We start from the raw sequence: 7,377 nt of genomic DNA on the forward strand, positions 1-7,377 counted from the left end.
CCATCCCCACCGCCCTCTTCCCCATCCCATCCCCCTGCCCTTCCTCCCTCCCCCTTCCTCCCTGCCCCCGCCCCCTTCCTCCATCCCCACCGCCCTCTTCCCCATCCCATCCCCCCGCCCCACCCTACCGCTCCCCCCTTTCCCATAGTCCCCCGCCGACTCTCACCGTTGTACAGGATGGTGGCCATGCAGGGCGCCCAGCACACGTAGAAGGCGACGACGACGGGCACTAGGACCCGGGAGGCGGCGTCCAGCTGCAGCAGGCGGAGCCGCCTCAGCCCCGCCCCTTTGCCGGGCGGCCCCGCCCCGTCGCCGCGCCGGCGCTGGGCGCGCGCCGCCTGCCAGAGGCGCAGGTTGGCGAAGGTGACGGTGGCCGCGGCGGGACAGAAGATGGCGGCGGCCAGCAGGCCGGCGTAGGCGGCGTTGGAGCCGTAGTCCGGCTCGCAGAGCAGCGCGGCGGCCGAGAAGCGCACGCGCAGCACGGCGGCGCGGCCGGGCAGGGCGACGGGCAGCAGCAGCAGGGCGGGGCCCAGCCAGGCGGCCGCCAGCAGCAGCGCGAGGCGGCGCCGGCCCAGCAGGCGCGCGTGGCGGAGCGGGAAGAAGACGGCGACGTAGCGCTCGAGCGAGACGCCGGCCAGCGAGTAGAGCGCGGCGCCGAAGACGCTGGCGTTGAGGAAGGCCGCGGCCCGGCAGTAGGGCTCGGGCGGGGCGCCGCGCGCCAGGCCGCCGTACAGGTTGAGCGGCACCACCAGCAGCGCCAGCGCCGCGTCGGCCGCCGCCAGCGAGAGCAGCGTGAGGCGGCTGCTGCGGCTCCAGCCCGCCACGGCCGAGCCGAGCACCGCCAGCACCGCCCCGTTGCTCACCATCACCAGCGCCCCCAGCGCGCAGATGAGGCCGAGCTTCAGCCGCCGGCTGCCGCAGCAGCCGCTCCGGGCGTCGCCGGGCCCCGCTTCCGGCGGCGGCGGCGGCTCCCCGCTCGGGGCCCCCGCCCCGCTCCCCCCGCAGCAGCCCCGCGAGCGGGAGGCGGGGACGCTGGCGAGCAGCAGCAGCAGGAGGAGGGGGAAGCGGGTTCCCATCCTGAGCATGCTCCCTCCCCGCCCGGGGGCCTAGCGCCCGGGGCCGGGCGTTATATAGCCGGCCGGGTGGGGGGCGGGGGGACTGGGCTCCCAGGGAAAGGTGGGCGCTGTCTGGAGCGGCGCCTGGGGGTGTGGGTAGAAATGGGATCCACCAGTATCCCAGTGGTATCAGAGAGGGGCTGTAGGGCGTCCTCGGAGCAAAACGTAAGTCACGCGCAACTTTGGACAGGCTTCGGCCCAGCCCCCAAACATCTTCTCCAGCTGTCAGCTTCGACTGGAAGATTTAAAGGGAAACACCACAAGGAAGGGCGCTTACTACATAAATGCACATCTTTAGATTAAATACGAAGCAAGGAATTCAGCCAGCCCTGTTCAACACTGAGTATGAGTCCTTGGCGTCATGCCTGTCTATGACACAGTCACTCCCTAGTGTGCCATTATCCCTAAATAAAACACATCGCTGAAACGTGTGTTGACTGTTAAGTGTAAACAATTTGCCTTTCTGTGGATTTCTCAGCATCATCCATTTTTGTACAGATGGGGAAACTGAGGCACCTATAGATTAAGAATGGGATTGTCAAAAATGCCGACATAGTTTATCAGCACAAGTCCCATTGAAAGTCAGCAGGACTAAGCCATACAGGCACTTTTGAAAATTCCTTTCTATGTCATCTTCCGCGGGTCACACATTTAAGTGGCGGAGCTGGGAAGAGAACCCAAAGCCTGACTTCCATGCTTCCTCGCTGGTCATGTACTCTTACTTTGAGCTGATGAAATGAAAGTGTGATGCCCATCAAGCTGTTTGCATTCTTGATGCTTTTCTTCAGTTAGACTATCTGATAGAGTTTCCAGGAATTTGCCCAGCTGGCGGGTGAATTAAACTGAAGGCAGTGTTGCTTTCGTATAAGTGAAGATACTCCGGAACAGAAGAGGCAGCAGGAAATGGACTGCTGATTTCTCACATGTGGGATAACAATAGGGATGAAATCAAGAATTTCTGCAGTTTGCTCTCTTTTGGGTCTTTATCCAAGTTGATTTAGCTAGGAAGCAATTGTGAGAGTGGAGTAACTGCTTCTTATCTCTGCACAAGATCCTTCCCTTTGGTATTTGAGGCAAAAACTGTTCAGTATCAGTAGCAGCCAAAGGAAAGAATTTATTGGAGAAAAGCTCCCACTGAAGATTTGCCACCTCTCTTGACTGGAGCATTGAAGGCAGCTCCAACTGCCCATCCATGGGCTTCCTTCACCCTGCTCTAGTAAGGCCCAGTACTCACTGAGCTGGTTCATCATCATCATGCCCCGATGTATCCCCTGTGGCGATGGATGTCTGTGCAAAAAAACCCTGTTCATGTTCGTTGGTTTGACCAGTCTGCTCAACCAAGAGCTATGCTGGCAATGTGTCCGAAGCCCAAGGGCTATGTCTCTTATCTAAAACGGAACAGATTGTAACCACCCTTGTCTTTTAGGGTACAGAGTTTAGAGACTACAGAGTTTAGAGACTAAAGGTCCCATCATACAATATTACTGGGTCTGTATCAGCAAGAAGTCCTTCAGCTGATCTCAGTTACAGGCATGGTTCATAGAAAGCTGTTGTCTTATAGCCAGGATCTGGAACAGAATCAATGCTCTGAATTGGATCTTGAAGGGGATAGGAAGCCAGTTCTCCCTACCAGCCCAGGATGATTATGTGCATACGACTAACAGCAAGCAAATATGTTATGCGTTCTGCACCAGCTGAAGCTTCAGTAACCCCCAATGCAGACCACTTTGGAGCAGTCTCGCATGGCAGAGACAAAGGCATGGGTCATTGTGGTGGGGTTGTATTAAAGAAGAAAAATCATAACCTCCTAGCCCAGTGCAAAATGCTAGTGTCCATCACCACTACCTCAGCTTCCATAGGCTGTTGGGAGTCCAAAAGAACCAGGAGACGGTACATCCCACTGTTAAAAAGAGGCACTCTTGCTCGAGAGAGGGCGGATTGCACCCTCTCAGATTCACGTACTGCTTTCCCCCGTCACCTCTGCCTTTTCGGGTTGAATTTCAGACCATTTGTTGTGTGCAATGTTGTAGTTGTATTGGTCCCAGGTATTAGGGAGAGATTGGAGACAGTTTCCTGTCATACAATTCCCTATCCTGGTAAGAGACTAGGAAGCAGAGAAAATGCATTGTCTGCATCCATGAAAGAAGATGAGCTGAGAGGCAGCACAGTCTAGTGGCTAGGACTTCGGATGGGGAGTCAGGAGGCCTGGGTTCTATTTCAATGGCTGCAGCAGACCTATTTTGTATGATCTTGGGCAAATAACTTACCCTGTTTCCCTTCCCATCCTTTGTCTAATTAGTTTGTAAGCTCTTTGAGCCAGGAACTATCTCTTGCTATGTGCTGTGCCCAGAACAGCAGAGTTCTGGTCTTGACTGGGGCCTCTAGGCACTCTAATGCAAATCAACCCTCTGATCCTGTATGAAGACACTACAATGCAAAGGGGAATGTGAGAACCTAGATGATAAGTGGATGGCACTGCAGCCCAGAATTTTACACACACTCCCCTGATTGACAGTTTTCAAGCGAGTTTTCCCCGGGGAAAGGTACTCTAACTCCCCTACAAAGGTTTTACCTCCTCTCCTCTTCAAACTGCTCACAGGAAGCACTGCCACTTGGGCTGTATCCCCTGGATATGTGACACAACCTGGGTGACTGAGAGAGGGCATGGAGTTTTGCCTTGAGGATCCTTGGCACTGGGTGGAAGAGAACTGCTGTTTTAAGTCAAGCCGAAGTGTGTTGTGAGCTTGCTCCTATATCTGTTTGTTTTCTAACCCTTTGCCTGACTCGATGTGCTCTGATTTTCCAGACAGATGTGCCAGTGCCCATAAAATGCCAGTCATGTTTTGTAACAAACAAAGCTTGGAAAGAGTCCCTGCGTGGTTAATGTTTGGATGCTGAAAGTGGTTGGTTATGTTGGCACAAGGAGTCTGTCAATTATCACCTCCGTGTGAATTTGCTGTTAGGATTCAGGGGAAATTAAACTGGACCAGATGCAGCCAAGAGAGCGCAACGCTGGGCGGGTTTCATTCCCAGTGTTCTGGCTGCAGAATTGAAGATGCAGTAAGTGATATTGAGAGCAAGGGTAGGGTTCCTAAAGATGGTTGCCAGGCTGGTAGTGCTGCAGAGGTGACATGCCGCAGGAGGCAAACATTGAGCCTGGTTAGCCAAACAGGGCTGCTGAGTGGTCGGAAATTCTGAATATGATCCGTCCTGGCCAGAGGATAGCTGGAGTGACAAGGCACGCGGGCACAGGTACAGGTGTAAGGACATGTATAGGAGGACGGAAAGTCTTGTGGGTAAGGCAGGAAACCTGCTGCAACAGATTTGGATTTGGTTTCCTGCATTGGTGCAGACTTCCCACGTGACGAGGGGTAAGTCACTTAATCTCTCTCGCTTCTGATTCCCCAGCTGCAAAGGGAGAGTAATCCACCCCATTGAGAAGTTGTGGGGCTCAGCCAGTGTCTGTGAAGCTCTTTCAGATTCCCATATTACAGGTGCTAGAGAAGGGCAATGTATTATATTAAAGCCTTAAATGTTTAGGGGAGTGTCCCCTCCCCCACCATTACCAAATCCAGACATCATGGCCCGGTTGATTTCTTTGCCTGGAGGTTGCCCATCATGGGAAAGGATGGCTGATATGATGGAGCAGAGGGGGTATTCCCTGTTAGCAGCAGTGTGGGTTTGGGCATTGTCAGCCTTTCCATCTGAGGTGTTCCAAAAGCATCTGAGTAGTGGGCTGCATGGTGTGTGCCTCTTCAATCCTGCTACTGGAAGGAGCATTTGGGTTGTCCTGTGAATTACCAGCCAGCAGGGTCCCACTAGGACCTATGGAGAGCTCTTTTATGGATGGGTGAGGGTATCAGTGGAGTAAACAAGAACAGAAGAAATGGAAGTGCTCTCTAGAAATGAGTCTGAGAAGCTGCCGTTGACATGAACCAGCTAGAGATGGTGCCGAATATGTGGCCAAACATGTCCCATGCAGTCTTATTATCTCGGCTCCTTTGTTTGGGGTGCAGGAGAACCTGGGAGAGTGGAGCTTTGGAACCAGACAATCTGTACAACTGTGTCTGAGAAGCAGGTATTCTTGGTGAGCATTGTCATTCCTTGTGCAATATTAACTGAGTAGTGTGGGGGCAGGAATTGCCTATTAAAAGGAACATGTCTGACAGCCCCAATTTATCAGGGATTTGTGGAGTGTGATCCATGTAGTGATTATGATAGGCTACAATTCCCTGGCTGTTTGCTTTTCTCTCTAGCTTCTCTAGGCAGAGAGATTAGACTCATATTTTGAAAAGGTGCTTTCATTAAAGTCTCTTTAAAGATCGTTCCCTATAACATAAGAGATGTCTTTGAATCAGAGTCTTTCCTATTGAAGCACAATTGAGCACAGCCTGAGAGCCTTGCTGTTCGGCTATCATCAGCTTCCAATTCCACGTCCACTTCCTTAGCTATGTCTCTGCAAAGACAGTCCTATTGTTTAAGTTCCTTCAAACACCTCCAATGGAAAAAATGGCTCTAGGCAAGTCTGAACTGAGAAAATGTCTTGGTTCACGGGGCTGGCACTTCGGAGGTGCAATTGCAGTGGGGAGAAAGGTGCTCAGGACCCAGTACAGTTCAACAGGTGGGTACTGAAATAGGAATGTACGTGGCCTGTAGAAAAAGCTCCTCCTGTCCCCACCACCAGCTTCCAGGAGGGCTCACTTCTCCGCTCAATAACAAGAAGAAAACCCCCTGGAGGACCCTCTCTGTTCTGATTTGATGTAAAAGTTTCTCATGGTCTCTCTAGCAAAGGAATCCAGGGTAATGAGGCTGGTCCTCAGCCCTTGTCTAGACCATTCTGCATCAGTGCTGAGTGCTCACGCGCTCTGCCTGGTTTGTTGGTGGTGGTTGTACCAGAAAGGATGTGGGCCGTGTCCCTGAGGGAGTCCATGCTGCTCCCAATACCCTGTTGAAGTGCCCCAAAGATTTCTTTCAGACCAGCTCCAAAAATCTCCATAGCAAGTGTGGATTTCCACTTGCCTTAGGATGAAAAAAAAGCCATCTGTCCTTGTTCTGTAGAGCTAGAGTCCCCTGTGTGATGTGTGCTTGAAGTTTTCTGGGTCTGTCTGAACTGGGCCTCTGATCTAATGGGAGAAATGTTTCTTTTAAAGTCTAGCTGGATGATTTGTCTGGTTTTTGAACATTCATCGGCACAGCTGGTCCCTTTTATCCTGCTATCTAATTTGCTCGCCTTTTGGTTTACACGGCAGCAGCCAAAGGTTAAGTTGTCTATAATGAGTCAAGTTAGCACCTAGAAAATAGGCTCTCTAGTTCTAGTTTGTAAATATCTCTGTTTCTGATGCTGAATCCTTCTCCTTGGGGGCAAATTGGGTCACAGGAGACTTACATTGTAGGAATAATCCTTATTAGTTGTGCAGCTAGATCCTTATGTTGTGGTTATCAGCTGGAAAGTGACTGTAAAAATGACATTAAAGGATTCCATGCTGAGACTGCCTTAATAGCACCCAGGACCGATCTGCTCACGTTACAGAGCAGACTTGCCACGGGATCCCCAAATGAATCTGGGTTCCTTCTGACTCGGGCCTGTCACTGGCAGTAGAGTCCACCGTCAGTGGAGTTGGCAGATGAGCAGGCATGCGGGGAGTTAACCGATAAGCAAGAAGAGGCGGCTTTTACATGGACACTTTTCTTAGCGTCATTGCTCTTTAACACAACCAGGAGTAAGAACTGTATGGGAGAGGGTCCAGACTGTCCCTTTTCCACTGTTGGGTTGACCTCAGGGGAATCTGCCTCCACTTAAAAACTTCCTTGAGAGGAGGTGAGGTTGCGATGCTGTCCCCACTCAACTATGGAGCACCCGTGGGAGCAAAGCATTTCTAGTGAAGAGGCACGAGACAGATGGAGAAACCGAGGGAGGGCTCTGACTCTGGAATTGCAAACTCAGCTCAACTGAATGAGACTTTCTTGGCAGACAAGCAGGGCAAGTGTTGCCAAAATGTAAAAAGAGTTGGTCCCCTCGCGTCTCTGGCAGAGAGGCCCGATCCATCCAGGACAGAGCTATAGATTGTGTTGGGGTTTGGTCCCATGTCCATTACTGATCCCGGGGCAGGTAGCTTCATCATGTGATGCCGTCTCTGTGTCTTTTGCCTTTCGTTCCAGGTCAGGCACAGTGGTTTCTCATTGCTGTTTGATGAGCCGTCTCTCACAATGTCTAATAATTAGCGGCAGTCCCTCCTCGCATTCCTGTATGTGCACAGTCAGA

General features: G+C 52.1%; 1 protein-coding gene across 1 annotated transcript in view; it reads right to left on the reverse strand.

Moving 5' to 3' along the window:
- The window catches only part of LOC117886740 (D(4) dopamine receptor-like), a 17,011-nt gene extending 15,935 nt beyond the window's left edge, over positions 1-1,076 (reverse strand). Inside the window, exon 1 of the mRNA XM_034788783.1 lies at positions 167-1,076. Within this exon, the coding sequence (XP_034644674.1) occupies positions 167-1,076 (910 nt within the window). The remainder of the gene's footprint in view (positions 1-166) is intronic.
- Between the last annotated feature and the right edge of the window lie 6,301 nt (positions 1,077-7,377).

This window comes from Trachemys scripta, chromosome 13 (assembly GCF_013100865.1).
Source record: "Trachemys scripta elegans isolate TJP31775 chromosome 13, CAS_Tse_1.0, whole genome shotgun sequence".
Classification (NCBI taxonomy): domain Eukaryota; kingdom Metazoa; phylum Chordata; order Testudines; family Emydidae; genus Trachemys; species Trachemys scripta.